The sequence below is a fragment of the Mandrillus leucophaeus genome, unplaced genomic scaffold (genome assembly GCF_000951045.1).
Source record: "Mandrillus leucophaeus isolate KB7577 unplaced genomic scaffold, Mleu.le_1.0 Scaffold4, whole genome shotgun sequence".
Lineage (NCBI taxonomy): Eukaryota > Metazoa > Chordata > Mammalia > Primates > Cercopithecidae > Mandrillus > Mandrillus leucophaeus.
The window spans coordinates 1835524-1849772 of record NW_012104253.1 but is presented as its reverse complement, the minus strand read 5'-3'; the positions used below and the strand labels follow the sequence as shown (position 1 = coordinate 1849772).

General features: G+C 48.5%; 1 protein-coding gene across 13 annotated transcripts in view; it reads left to right on the top strand.

The window, feature by feature from the left end:
• Positions 1 to 14249, top strand: part of WDR20 (WD repeat domain 20) — an 88589-nt gene that overhangs the window by 61879 nt on the left and 12461 nt on the right. For 2 of the 13 annotated variants that reach the window (XM_011991601.1, XM_011991603.1), the window contains one exon: positions 11643 to 12902. The exons of 2 other annotated variants lie outside the window; for them this stretch is intronic. In XM_011991601.1, coding sequence (XP_011846991.1) covers positions 11643 to 12902 — 1260 coding nt within the window. Of the gene's footprint in view, positions 1 to 875; positions 1097 to 1385; positions 1513 to 11642; positions 13568 to 14249 lie in introns of those variants that run through there. 9 more of the 13 variants (XM_011991600.1, XM_011991602.1, XR_001007290.1 and 6 more) reach the window with 9 other exon arrangements.

The window sequence follows — 14249 nt, the reverse complement described above, 5'->3', positions numbered from 1 at the left end:
TTACAGCTTGAGGCTGAAATTGATTGCCCTTCATAGTAAGGAAATTCTCTGGCCGTGTGGATACATTTTTATCAGATTTTGGTCAGAATGTCTAAGAGCAAGGGTCACTGGAGGTTTGTTCCTTAGAGAGTGCCAGGAATGGTGGTGGAGTAGTCATCGTGTGTGTCGTGCTTTGCTGTGGTGTGAGATTTACAGGTTTCAAGGCACTTTTACCTGTGGCCTCTATGGGGAGGGTGGGCAGTTATTCCCATTTTACAGATGAGGAAATAGTCAAAGAGCATGTAAGTGAATTGTCCAGATCAGGTCGCAAGTTGATGACAGAGTTGGAACCAGAATTAATCCAGAAACTCTTATTGGTTACAGGCCCTACCATGCATGGTTGCCAGACCAGCTCTTGCCCTTCTGGGAGCTCACAGTTTAGTAAGGATGGACAGAGAGTACTGGGCGTGTGTCAGCATAGCGATATGAACAAAATACCAAGGGGTAGCTGCCGCAGGAATTCTTCAGTATGCATCACATAACATAAAGTTTTTAAAAATGTTAAGTTCACTGGGGGAGTTCCAAGAAATGCTTTCAGAAAGTGACATTTGATCTGGGTCTTAAAGGGTACATAGTCGTTAGAGGAGGGTAAGGAAGGCCTTCAGAGCTGGAGGAACAACTGGGCATGTGAAAGAACGTCCAGGAACAGCTTGGCCACATCACAGTGTGGGACTTGGAGTGGCAGGGTTCGAAGCTGGAAAGATCAGTTGGAAGCAGCTTGTACTATAAAAGCCCTTTCATGTCACGTGAAGAAATTTGGAGCTGAGACTGGAGGATGTGGGGGGGAACCTTTGGCCTTTTAATCAAGGGAGTGACAGGATCAACTGTGTTTTTAGAACTCTTGTCAGCACTTGTGGAAGGCGGATTGGAATGAAGACAGACAGGATGAAGGTAGCAAGACCAGTGAGGAGGCTCTAGTAACTGTCCAGGTGAGAGCTGAGGGCTTGAACTGGAGTTGTGGCCATTGTTTCATTCATTCAGGACCTGACTTCCTGCCACATGCCCAGCACTGGGTCTGCGGCGGCAGCAAAACCTGCCTTCCTGTGGCCCCTCAGGAGGGAAGAGAGGTGATAGCACCACCCAGACACACTGGTGACCACAGATGGTGACACTCTGTGATGTCAGAGGCAAGAGAGCAGGCCTGAGAAAGGGAAAGAATCACAGGGGTCTACTTTATTTATTTATGAGACAGAGTCTTACTCTGTCACCCAGGCTGGAGTGCAGTGGCGCAATCTTGGCTCACTGCAGCCTTCACCTCCTGGGTTCAAGCTATTCTTGTGCCTCACCCACCCAAGTAGCTGGGATTACAGGCCACCACGCCTGACTAATTTTTGTATTTTTAGTAGAGACGGGATTTCACCATGTTGGCCAGGCTGGTCTGGAACTCCTGGCTTCAAGTGATCCACCCACCTCAGCTTCCCAAAGTGCTGGAATTATAGGCATGAGCCACCACGCCTGGCCAACACAGAGGTCTACTTTAAACTGGGAGGCAGAGGACATCTCGCAGGAAGTGGTGTGTTTTAAGCTGAGCCTCATGTGAGAAGAAGGCCAACCAGGTAAGGATCTGGAGATGGAGCATTCCTGCAAAAGGAATAGCTGATGAGGGCCCTTGAGACCAAGGAAACTGAAAGAAGGACAGTTTACCTGGGGAAGGTGGCATGAAGTAAGGGCGTGAGAGTGGAGGGCCACATCACTTAGGGCCTGATCCAGATTTGTTTCTTAGCCTGAAGTATGGGATTCCTTAGAAGGGAGCAGGTGCACAAGGCAGGCAGATTGGTGTTTTTGAAAGGTACCCTGGCTGCTTTTTGGAGACTGAATTGGAGAGATGTATTAATACATCAGGTTTCTGGGTGTCTCTTGCTGTGTTGGGTAAGACTGGGAAAGGAGCAGTTGTCAGGGAATGGAGGGGAAGATCAGAGGTTCTGGTCTGTACTTGCTAAGTTTGAGAGACCTGTAGATAGTGGGATGTATGGATCTGGAGCACTAAACTAGGGGTCACAATTTGGCATTTGTCAGCATAGAAATAGTAATCACGTCCTTGAGATTAGATGAAAGAGTCTTCGGAGAGATGATGACGAGAACAAAGGCGGCCTGGGACTGAGGCCTGATTATACTCCAAGATTCTGGCCATCTCAGCTACTGTTTTCAAAGGGGCACTTAACACACGGTTAACTACTACGACATTTACAACTTCACAGCCCAGAATGCTGAGGGCTCAGACACCAGCTCTGCCACTTTCTGCTTGCAGGATGATGAGGGTCTCACCTCTCCGCCTGGGTTGGAAAATGGGTGGGAACAGCACCCACCTGAGAGGTCTGTGATGAGGCTCATGAGTGAGTTCAGGCAGGGTGTTTGTGAAGGGCCTGAAGAGCCAGCCTTGGTGCGTGCTCAGCAACGTGGAGGTTGAGAGAAACTCAGAGGCTTCCTTTGCCGGGAGGATCGGTGTTGGAAGGAAAGGCTTCTGTAGGAGGTGAGATACCAACAGTTTTGAAAGATAAATAATTAATTTTCTAGGACAAGATGGTAGGAGCATGGCAACCCAGGCAGAGACTCAACATGTGTGAGGCCGAGGGTTGGCCCGCTGGTCACAATGACAGCAATGTGGCCTTTCAGTCTTCCTCACCAGAACACCTCTCAGACCCACCTGTTACCACATGTGCACACACCTGCACACAGCAAATCCCCAGCATCAGTTACTCTGGCCTTTGCCTCCTTTCTGGTGCCTGGTACATGAAAATATAATAAATGTTGGGATGGACAGATGAATGGAATGGAATTATAAATTTCAGAAATCCACCTGAGATGAACATAGATGAAAAATTCCCATCTGGGAACAAGTATATTTTAAAAGGTGATTTTCCCCATCAATTAAAAATTGTGTGCATTTAAAGTGCTTGTTGATAGAAAAACTGGGAAATAGAGAAGTACAAAGAAGGTAGGAAAGCATCACCTCTAAACCGTGATGCTCACTGTTGACTTTCACAGTCTATGATTGTTTTCAATGAGGGGACACCATAGGGCTCACGCCTTCCACCTCCACATCTGGCCGCTGATCAGGTCAGCCCAGTGAGCATGGGCAGGCCCTGCCCTCTTCCCGCTCCCTGGGACTGTCCCCTGTCACACTGGAGGTCCTTGCTGGTGCATCTGTTCAAGACCCAAAGAAAGTTGAATGCCCAGTCCTTTCTTGCCCCTCTCAGGAAATCATCCCCAGCTCCCTGGAGTCTCTGCTTTCCCCAGTCTTCCAGAGTAGATTTTGGGTTTCTGTTTGTAGCATTCTGTACGTATGATGCCCTTGAAAATGTCTAACGGGCCATTATTGAAAGTATCTTGGCGCACGGTTCATCTGACAAGCTCCCAGATCGTGGAGTGTGTCGTCGTCATCAGAGCTGCCCGCGGAGAGTCACCAGTCACATTCAGCCCGCTGTGGTGAAGCACCCCAGAGGGATGAGGAGTTTACTTTTTTAATTTTTTTGTGGAGTGTGTGTGTGTGTGTTTGTGTGTGTTGTGTTCACTCTGCCCTGTTCTGAAGTTTGCTTTTTGTAACTAGTGGTTGTATATTTGGGGAGGAAGAATTACAAAGGGACAGTTCCTATATGGTGATGAATGCAACCTTATTGTCTTTGTAAAAATCCTGATTTTGGAGTGTATTCACAGAATAGTAACTTTAAAGGATTTTCAAGTATGTGTTAATTGTTGACTGAAATATAAAATGTTAAAGAACTTGGCATTTGGCTTCTTTCGTTACTGACACGATACCCTCTGCTGTTGCCCTTCTCCTCTCGCAGGCTGTGAGGCTGAGGCAGACACACTGGGTAGGCCTCATGTCTCCTTGTGGCATTTAGATCCAGTCTTACTGAAGGGATGCTGAAGAGGAGATGGCCCTGACTCCTGGGGTGTGGAGGGACACTGCTGCCTCAGCTGCAGGTGCCTCCCAGGCGTGGGGTAAAGCTGAGCAGTGTTCTGTCTATTCTGATACAAAGGAATGGTCTGCACAGTTTGTTAGTTTTGTTTCTGTTGCTTTTCTAATCGAAGGAAGGAAATGAGCCCGTAATGATCTACTCCTTAAAGCTTGAACAGAGATAAAATGACATCCGATCCCCTCTTAATGTGGCTTTGAAATACCCTTTCCTAATACTTCCTGAGCCCTCTTCAAATGCCTTTACATAATCAGAGCCTCCAGTTGCCATTTTTGCTTGTGGTTGCATTACGGCTTTTCTAGCAGCTGCTGTGGTTTTTGAATTGTCTCAGTATTTTTGTTATAAATTTATATCTGCATTTTGAAATGCAGATCCACTCACCCCCAAACTAATTTTTGTTTTTTGCTTATCATATTGATAGTAATGAAAAAGAAAAAGAAGTGCCTTAGAAAGCGTCAGTGTGAGTTGCTTTCACAAAATGACACTTTGATGTGGTTATAGACTTATTTTTATTCTTGTTTCATTTTAACTAGTCTAGTGTGTTTAGAAAATCTTGTCTGTTGATGGCATTTGGGATGGTAGTGTTTTCGTTGTTCGTGTGATTTTTCTTTGTATTCATTTCTGAAGTGGCACGGTCTGTTTGCCTTGCAGAGCTGGAAGTATGGGGAGGGCCACGCTGAGCGTTTGGTGGAGACATGGAGCCTGTATCTCCACAGAGCACTGGCCCAGAGCAGGTGTCTTGATGTACACAGAAATGTGTCCATATTTTGTTTTGCTTTTAAGGTTTATTTGCATTTTGGGTTTTTTGTTTTTATGAAAGTGGTTATTAAGAATGGGCCTTGGAGCGTTTTGGAGTTGGACACTATTGGAGAGCCCTGTGGCCAGGCCAGCTGCTTTGCCAGCACCTCTGTTACTTCCCCTGCCTTCCCTCCCTCTCCTCGCTGAGCACCTGCCCTGCCCATCACTCAGCGTACCCCTGCCCTGGAGGGGCTGCGACTGGGACTGCTGCTCTCCTCCACTGCTTCCCACCAGAGCCTTCCTGCCTCTGCCTGTCTCTGTTCCCCAGCTCCTCCTTTCCGGCCCAGGGAGCAGGTCCCTCCCCTGTCCCCCTCTCCTGGATCTCACCTTCCTCCACCAGGCACCTGCCCCGCACCCTCCTCCCCTACGGTGTGCCTTTGCTCTCAGCACCTTCTCTGCCCAACTCTGCTTCCCTGTGCTCTCTCCTAAGGACCACCCCCTCCCTGCACACTCCATCCCTCTTCGGCTCAGCTTCCTCCAGTCTCAGAGGCCTGTCCTTTGAGGCTCTGGCCCCTATGGCAGCTCCTTCCTCTTCTGCCTGCTCTCCTCATGGCACTTCTGGGTTGTTTGCTTGGATTTTCCTTCTGCTTTCCTAGTTTTTGTCCTGTGCCCTGTACAGAGGTGTGTTTTTGTTTGTCTGTCTGTCTGTCTGTTTGTTTGTTTGTTTGTTTTTGAGATGGAGTCTCACTCTGTCACCCAGGCTGGAGTGCAGTGGCGCTATCTCGGCTCACTGCGAACCTCCGCCTCCCGGGTTCCTGCCATTCTCCTGCCTCAATCTCCCAAGTAGCTGGGACTACAGGTGCCCGCCACCACAACCAGCTGATTTTTTGTGTTTTTAGTAGAGACGGGGTTTTACCGTGTTAGCCAGGATGGTCTCGATCTCCTGACCTCGTGATCCGCCCCCGCCCTGGCCTCCCAAAGTACTGGGATTACAGGTGTGAGCCACCGCGCCTGGCCTGTATGGAGGTTTTTCCCAGAGTTTCACACGCTCTTCCTCCGCTGCACCTGCTTCCTTGGAGATATTTATTTATTTATTTATTTCAGAGACAGGGTCTCGTTCTGTCACCCAGGCTGGAGTACAGTGGTGTGATCATAACTCACTGCAGCCTTGACCTGGGCTCAAGTTATCCTCCTTGGAGATCTGAGGATGTTACTCTTCGCAGCCAATTTCTGTGACATTTGTGGTCACATTTATTAGCTGCAGACCTTTCTAGCTGCACACTGGGCAAAACCCAGAGGTCTTTACACACCCCCGCTTTCCATCTTGCCCTCCACCCAGCCTCATTCTGCCACACTGCCCCTGGTCAAGTTTAAGACCTCTTTGCCCATGGCATGGGCAGTTGTCATAGCCTCCTAACTGTCATAGCCTCCTCATCACCCCCAGCCCACCTTGCATTCTGCACCTACTGCTGGGGGATGTCATGTTATTCTGCCACTTCCCTTTCTAGAAACTGTCTGTGCCTCCACCGTCGGCAGCAGCATCTCCAGTAGAAATACAGTGCCAGCCGCGTGTGCAAGTTTAAATTTTCTAATTATCACAGTAAAAAAGTAAAACGAGGTGAAATTAATTTTAAGAAAATATTTTATCTATATATCCAAAATATTATTTCAGCGTGTGACCAGTATAAAAACTATAAATGAGATCATTGACATTCTTTTTTTCATACCACATTTTTAGAACCCTGTGTATGTTTACACTGACAGCACATTCCACTTGAGACCAGTGCTGCGGGACTGGGCAGTGCAAGCGTCAGGGTCCCAGCCAAAGCCCTTTAGCTTCAGACTTCACAGCCACAGCCTGAGTCCCAGCTCACAACTCCAGACCAAATCCCCCTCCCTGCTCATGTGCTGCAGCCGGGACAGATGCCACACGTGGCCTGGGACCCCACCCCCTTGGCCTGCTGCATTGGCTGGGCTTTTCCTTGGAGCATGGCCCCTGGTGCTCCTGCCACTCCTACCTCCCTGCCCACCCCCGAAACCCCATCCCTCCAGCGGGACGAGAGTTCTGCCTTGGGTCTTTTTCAACATCCTCATCCAGATCAAGGCCCCATTGACATTGGAGAATTCAAGCTCAGCGGGGAATTCCATTACTTAACATTGAGCACTGACTAAGATTCTTTTTTTAACTAGACTTTTTTCTGAAAAATATACCTTATAGTGCAGAAACTGGACTGCATAATTTTTATTCTCATATTAATTAAATGTTCTAGGTATTTCTTTTTCTTAATTTGAAAAACAGGAGAAAAATGCATTCTGTTCTCTTCCTCTTTTGTTAAACCCAATCCAAATAAGCCAGAGTCATGTAAGTTCAATGACTGTGCTTCCCACGCTGGCCTGGGGTCTGAGACAGGCTGGTGCCCTGTTCGTGAGAACGCTTGCGAGTGGCGCTGCAGGCTGGTCTTCGGAGCCAGGTGATGTGTGTCTGTGGAGCGGGAGACAGCATGCTCGCGCTGGGGTCTGATGGGCCCATCTGTTCCCTTGGCACTGCTTCTGCTGTGTCTCTCCACCTCGGAGCCCTTGAAGTTGTTCTCTGTGGGGGTACACCTCCCCAAACATCCTGTCAGCCTGATATTTGCTTTCTGTCCTTCTGTCTTGCTCAGTTGTCCACCACCAGCAGAGGAAGAGGCCTTTCTCGGCCGTCCTGTTCAACATTGAAATCACTAAAGTCCCCTCCTCCCCAGCACTTTCCCTTCTCTCCCTGGTTGGTTTTTCTCCACAGCACTTACCATCATCAGATCACATACATTCCACTTGTCTTCTCTTCCCACTTGAGCCTCAATTTCATGAGGGAAAGATGCCTGTTTTAATTTATGTTGTATCAGTGCCTGGCATATGGTATGCACTCAATACTGGATGGATGGATGGATGGTTGGTGGACGGGTGGGTGGATGGGACTTCGGCCAAGTTTCTTGACCTGTGTAAGTTTCTATTTTCTCATGGATAACATGGCAACAATCCCTACCTTCCTGTAGGGAGATAGGCACGATGGCATTTTCCGTTTTCCATGCGAGGCAATTTGCTAACATCTGTAAAAATCATAAATGTATGGATCTTTTGGCTCAGTTACTCCACTGGGAGTTTATCCTGCAGGTGCATTACTCACACATGGGAGAAGTGCGTGTGTGCAAGGGCATTCGTTGCTACATAGATGTCCATCAGGGGGCACTTCCACAGTAAACCACAGTTTATCAAACAGTGGAATACTCTGCAGCCTTGGAGAAGAGTGAGTGTGCTGTCTTTGTGCGCACACAGACTGATGTACAAATACACTAGGAGGCTGGGCATGGTGGCTCATGCCCTTAATCCCAGCACTTTGAGAAGCCAAGGCAGGAGGATTGCTTTGCTCCCGAAGCCAGGAGTTTGCGACCAGCCTGGACAACATAGCAACACCCTGTATTTACAAAAAAAAAGACGTATTTTTAATCAGCCGGGTGTGGTGACACTCACCTGTAGCACCAGCTACTCAGGAGGCCAAGGCGGGAGGATTGCTTCAGCCTGGGAGGTCAAGGCTGCAGTGAGCTGTCATTGCACCCCTGCACTCTAGCCTCGGTGACAGAGCGAGACCCTGTCTCAAAAAAAAAAAAAAAATGGAATGAGAATGAGAAAGCAGAGGTGAGACAGTGCATAGTATGCTTCCTTTGGTGTGAAAAAGAGTGGATAAATGCGTATTCATAGTTGCCTTGTACACACACAAAGACACTCTGGAGAGAGAGATGAGAAGCTAGTATAGTGACTCAGGACAGAGGGGCTGGAATGGAGGAGAAGAATGTGAGTGAGGCTTTCTACTGTATACTTTCATGTGAATTATTAATGTATTACCTATTCACACAAAAAACGTATCTTGCAAAGTCATGTTGAGGCTTAGAGAGCATGGGTGTAAGCCTCTGCCAGTGGCTGGCACCCACAGTAGACACCGATGGGAAGTGAAGGCCAGCACCGCTGCTGTTGCTGCCCACAGACATTGATGTCTGCCTGCCACTCCCCCTGATATTGCTGAGACACGGCGCCCCCAGAGAAGCACACATTTTCCCTGGTGTCAAGTACATGATTGACAGAGAAAACCAGTGGGTAAGGCAAGTGAGAAACCCTTACCACAAAGTAGGTGGATCCAAGGTCCTTTTTTTGGTCTGCGGTTGCTTAAACTGGTGTGCTCAGTCCACCATTGCCAGTGTGTAACAGTAATGTTTGATTAGGCTCCCAGAGGAGGGCTGAAGTAAATTGGCACAGCATATTATCTGTAAGTTACATCCACGTGTCTACTTAGGGTAGTCTCAGTGCACCCTTTTTTTTTTTTTTTTTGAGACGGAGGCTGACTTTGTTGCCCAGGCTGGAATGCAATGACACGATCTTGGCTCACTGCATGCAACCACTGCCTCCCGGGTTCAAGTGATTCTCCTGCCTCAGCCTCCAGAGCAACTGAGATTACAGTTGTGCGCTACCACGCCCAGCTAATTTTTGTATTTTTAGTAGAGACAGGGTTTCACCATGTTGGCCAGGCTGGTCTCGAACTCCAGACCTAAAGTGATCCACCCTCCTCGGCCTCCCAAAGTGCTGGGATTACAGGCGTGAGCCACCATGCCCGGCCACAGTGCAACTTTTTAATACAGGAGTGAAGGTTTTTCATGTGTTTTGTCATTGCAGTAACGTTTATTTTTAATGGTGCTATAACTGTTCATACCTCACCATTGCAAAGCAATACTGTTTTTACTTGATGATATTCATTTTTGAGTTCTCATGCAGTTTTTTGTTGCGTTTTTTAAGGCCCAAAATAAAATTTACTCCTAATCATGCTGCTAGAAGTTTTTATGTCCTTAAATTTCTCCATGCATGATGAATAGAGTAACAATGAAGTGATCCTAGAAAAACTGGGATTTGATTTGGTTCTGGTGAAATGTAAGGTGCAGGAATTGGGAGCCACTGTACCACAATCAGGACAGCAGTCTGGCTCCCCAGGCCTGAGTTAGCTGGTGTAGGCCTACCTGACAAGGCCAGCGATGGAGTGAGCTGTGGACACCCTTAGGCCCTGGGTGATCAGGTACAGTAGTGTTTGTGGAATCAAGAGTGCTGGGGTAGCCTGGGCCCGGTGGGCACAGCAAGGTCTGGCAGAGCTGTGATGGGGGAGTGGAGGCCTCTTAAACCACCGTTCACCATCACCATCATCCTTGCACCTCCCTCTACCACCAAAAAAAAACCCTGCTCTGGCCATGTAAATTATCTCTCTAACCCCTTGCTGAAAAAGTTGCACAAAGGTCTAACGGAAACCCTGCCAGAGCAGCGCTAGGTTTTTAGGTTGTTGGCATTAGTGCAGGTCAGGTGCTGTTTATAGGTAGGTCACCAGACAGGAGGGTAGAGGCGGGGGATGAAAATATCGGCTGTGTCCCCAAGGCTGGCTTGCAACGTGCCTGTTAATTTAAGAGGGCCTGCCATGCCATTTTACAGCAGTAAGCAGGGACACCTGCTGCTGAGTAACCTTTGCCCAACACATGGTCCCCAGCCCTGGGGCCATATGCTGTGTGGCGTTCAAGCCTCCATTCTTCCTGCCTGGGGTCATTTGTTAGCAACCTGCCTTCTAGGGTCTAATGTTCATGCAGTGAGCTTGCATGGCTCATTAATTTCTTTTCCAGTCGTTCTTTTAAAAATCAGGTCGTCTTATTTCTGTAATTCTCTGTAAAGATGTAGCACACATGGTGGGCACATGGCCTCAAAGCCACCCAGGCAGAAATTGGCATGCTTCTTGGCAGATTCTGCCCCCGTGTGCCCAGTACCCCTCTGGGACTTGAGCCAGGAGCTCCCCACCTGTTAGGTGAAGTGGTGGTGTTCAACTTACCTGGGGCTGCTGGGCTTCTAAAGGGACACTGTGACTGGGGAGATGGTGCAGTAGAGAGCATTTGGCAGTAGGAGTTTCTAGGTAGAACTTGGGAGTCTTGGAACTTCCGGACGCGTTCTGGTGATGTGATTTTGCGCTCAGATGGTCTAGAAAGGGACCGCCCCTGTGGAAGCCGTTGCACTGGCAATCCCCATCGCAGGATTGATTGGCAAGCAGGGAAAGAGACTTGTGCCTTTGGTGGGGTGGGTTGGGTATTTTTGCCCTTTGTTATTTGGGTTTTAAAGGCAAGACTACTGACATGTGCCTGTTAAAGAAACACGTCGGTCAGGGGTCCAAAGTTAGCATGGAGCAGAGTGATGGTGGTGAGACACACACTCCCGAATGAATCATCAGTGTATCTCTCTCAATGCCAGCAGAGAGGGTTTCGAGGAGGTGCTTATGGAGATGCACATGGGGCGGTGCGTGGGAGTGAGGCGGCCTCGGTGGGCCCAGGCTCTGTTTTGGAGTTGTGTGTGCTGCCAGCCGTGGGCTGCGGATTTCACTCCCCACCTTCGAGCCGCCAGAGCAGAGGGGCAGATGGAGCCAGCCCATGACTTACAGTGACAGTAAATGCAGAGAAACCCATTAGGGTGACACAGAGCTCTCCTGGCTGTGAGGACTCAGAGACTTTACCTGCGGGTCATCATAGAGGGGATGCCACATGTAGATGCAGTGACCCCCAGATTCAGACACTCCTACTGTTAAGGAAGAAAGATCCCAGCAGGGCTGTTCCCTCCGCAGTGAATCCTGGGCCTGGCATAGCGTCTGGCACTTTGTGGCCCCTCTGCAAATATTTGTTGGCTGCCTGACTTCCTCAGCCTCACACTGGTTTTAGAAAGTAATTCTAAATTACTCCAAAAAGGCCAAAATGCTCCTTGCTGGCTTGGCTGAGTGCAGGATAAAATGTGGAGGGCCTGGATGGACTTGCCCCTTCCTACCGGGAAGCACACAAGTTTTCTTGCTGGAAAAGTAGACCTTTGAGACTTCTCCGTGTGCTAACTTATTCTCCTTTGTCTTCACAGAGACTAATAGACAAGTCACGAGTTACCTGTGTCAAATGGGTTCCCGGTTCGGAAAGCCTTTTCCTAGTAGCCCACTCGAGTGGGAGCATGTACTTATATAATGTGGAGCACACTTGTGGCACCACAGCCCCCCACTACCAGCTTCTGAAGCAGGGAGAGAGCTTTGCCGTGCACACTTGCAAGAGCAAATCCACGAGGAACCCTCTCCTTAAGTGGACGGTGGGCGAGGGGGCCCTCAACGAGTTTGCTTTCTCCCCAGATGGCAAGTTCTTAGCGTGCGTGAGCCAGGATGGGTTTCTGCGGGTGTTCAACTTTGACTCAGTGGAGCTGCACGGTACGATGAAAAGCTACTTTGGGGGCTTGCTGTGTGTGTGCTGGAGCCCGGATGGCAAGTACATCGTGACAGGTGGCGAGGACGACTTGGTGACAGTCTGGTCCTTTGTAGACTGCCGAGTAATAGCCAGAGGCCACGGGCACAAGTCCTGGGTCAGTGTCGTAGCATTTGACCCTTATACCACTAGTGTAGAAGAAGGTGACCCTATGGAGTTTAGTGGCAGCGACGAGGACTTCCAAGACCTTCTTCATTTTGGCAGAGATCGAGCAAATAGTACACAGTCCCGGCTCTCCAAACGGAACTCTACAGACAGCCGCCCCGTAAGTGTCACGTATCGGTTTGGTTCCGTGGGCCAGGACACACAGCTCTGTTTATGGGACCTTACAGAAGATATCCTTTTCCCTCACCAACCCCTCTCAAGAGCAAGGACACACACAAATGTCATGAATGCCACGAGTCCTCCTGCTGGAAGCAATGGGAACAGTGTTACAACGCCCGGGAACTCTGTGCCACCCCCTCTGCCACGGTCCAACAGCCTTCCACATTCAGCAGTCTCAAATGCTGGCAGCAAAAGCAGTGTCATGGACGGGGCCATTGCTTCTGGGGTCAGCAAATTTGCAACACTTTCACTACATGACCGGAAGGAGAGGCACCACGAGAAAGATCACAAGCGAAATCATAGCATGGGACACATTTCTAGCAAGAGCAGTGACAAACTGAATCTAGTTACCAAAACCAAAACGGACCCTGCTAAAACTCTGGGAACGCCCCTGTGTCCTCGAATGGAAGACGTTCCCTTGTTAGAGCCGCTGATATGTAAAAAGATAGCACATGAAAGACTGACTGTACTAATATTTCTTGAAGACTGTATAGTCACTGCTTGTCAGGAGGGATTTATTTGCACATGGGGAAGGCCTGGTAAAGTGGTAAGTTTTAATCCTTAATGCTGCACCAGATCTAGAACTTGAATAGGTAGTGACTTTTTTTTTTCCCGTGGGAGGGGTGGGGTGTACAATGAATGTGAATGACACTTCTTATTCTTAATGTAAATCTAAATGCATCAGAGCCATAATTTTGGATACTGCATGCCATGTAATTCTGAATCATTTGATAATTTACCTTAGAGCATTTAAAAAAATATAATCAAACTAATTGCCAGCCAAGTCAGTCATCCTCCTGGGAGTATATAGAGTCCCAAGGTTAGCGCTCCTGTATTAGACTATTTCAACTTTAGGAAAATCATGACCGTGTGGGGAAACAATGACTTTAAAATGCTGAAATTAAAATTTATGCTTTAACTGGAATATTTTTGCTTAACTACTCAATTAGAATATTGTACACCTGATCAGTGTGTTCAGCACAGATGGCCATGAATTGTCATTTATAGTCCAATTTTTTATCTTAATCATAAAATGTTTAGGAATCTATGAAATTTAACTTTAGGAACAAAAAGTTTCGCAGGGTTGATTGATATTATTTTTACATTGTTCTGGCAATCCACAGAAAGAGAAGAGCCTTAATTTTTAAAACCCATTTTAGTCATTTTATGACAATTAAAGTTGTTTAATAAACATCTTTTTTCAAAGAAGCAGTTTGTAGCACTTTGATTGAGATTCTGTGCATAAAATACCCACCTCACTGAGAGCCCGGACAGTTCGTAGGAGCTGCGGGCCGAGGACGCCAACAGCGTTGCAGAAGTGCCTCTTGCCGCATAAGCGAAGACCTTTTATGTCAGACGCACTTTGCTTGTGTGTTTTCCCAACAAGGGAAAAGGAGTTTTTTGGTTTTTTGCTGGGGGGAGGTGCGGTGGGGGAGGGGGATTGGGTCAGAAAGGCACGTGACTCCTCCGCTCTGTGAGACCCCCCAGGGCTTCCGACTTCTCCCTTACGTGGGCCTTGTTTGGACTTAGTACCCCCCAGAGGAAGCACAAGTGCAGCTTTCCCCTTTCCTTGTTGTTGGATGGCAGCTGTGGCTCCGGGATGACTCTTGGGATGCCGACGCTGGCCATGTGCTTAGGCTTCGTCCTCAGTGGCTCCCACCCCGGCGCCGCAGCCCAAGGCCTGGTGGCCTGTGGCTTCCTCGGCAGTGGGGGGCTCTGCTGCCTCCCTGGAGGCCGCAGTCTCACCCTCACTCCCTGCTGCTGCACAGGGAGCTGCTTTTCCAATTCCAGTTTTCACAGTGGGTGAGATGGCCCCTTGAACTCCATGTTCCATGTCAAGATGGTGGTTATCTTCCTTGTTAACTCGTTTTGTACATTGAGGTTTTTCTGGTGT